Source organism: Sinocyclocheilus grahami, unplaced genomic scaffold (assembly GCF_001515645.1).
Source record: "Sinocyclocheilus grahami isolate Dianchi unplaced genomic scaffold, SAMN03320097.WGS_v1.1 scaffold293.1, whole genome shotgun sequence".
Taxonomy (NCBI): domain Eukaryota; kingdom Metazoa; phylum Chordata; class Actinopteri; order Cypriniformes; family Cyprinidae; genus Sinocyclocheilus; species Sinocyclocheilus grahami.
The window spans coordinates 968,445-969,120 of record NW_015505472.1 but is presented as its reverse complement, the minus strand read 5'-3'; the positions used below and the strand labels follow the sequence as shown (position 1 = coordinate 969,120).

General features: G+C 42.6%; 1 protein-coding gene across 1 annotated transcript in view; it reads left to right on the top strand.

Annotated features, from left to right (window-relative positions):
• Positions 1–676, top strand: part of LOC107600845 (interphotoreceptor matrix proteoglycan 1-like) — a 29,311-nt gene that overhangs the window by 22,143 nt on the left and 6,492 nt on the right. The window contains exon 9 of the mRNA XM_016292817.1: positions 232–442. Within this exon, the coding sequence (XP_016148303.1) occupies positions 232–442 (211 nt within the window). The remainder of the gene's footprint in view (positions 1–231; positions 443–676) is intronic.

Below are 676 nucleotides of genomic sequence, written 5' to 3'. Positions count from 1 at the left end.
CGAATATTATTGAAATCTACAACGTCCACCAATAACATTAAGGCATCCAGAATTAGAAAGACCTACCAGCGGTTTCCAACATTAAAAATGTTGTCATGTGAATGGGGCAGAACAGTAAACTAAAGCATCCACATTAACGTAAAGGGATAACCACACCTGTATTAAGTCTTTAAGCATCTTTGTGTGTCTGGCCACAAGTATTCAATGCCAATTACTCCTTGTCTAATCCAGCCAATCACGCAGATCCATGTAAGTTTATGGCATGTAACGAGTTCTCCCGCTGCGTGGTGAACACGTTAACCACAGAGCCCGAGTGTCTGTGTGATCCGGGCTACAGCACGGTGGACGGCAATCCCTGCACCAGCATCTGTGACCTACAGCCTGAATACTGCCTGAACGGAGGCCTGTGTGAAATCATACCAGGACACGGAGCGGCCTGCAGGTATACGTTAACATGAGAAAGTGGATTAAAAAAGAAAAACCTGCAATATAGTTTATGCTGCAAATCCATTAATTTCAATGATGATTACAAGGACATAGGGTAACATCAAAATCACCTGAGCAAACAGCCCCAAGTCCTTCACCTGCACTGTCAGAAAAATATAGTGTAAAAATTGTACCTTTAAGGGTACAACAGCTTGTCACTGGGGAAGTACCCTTAAAGGTAAATTTTTTT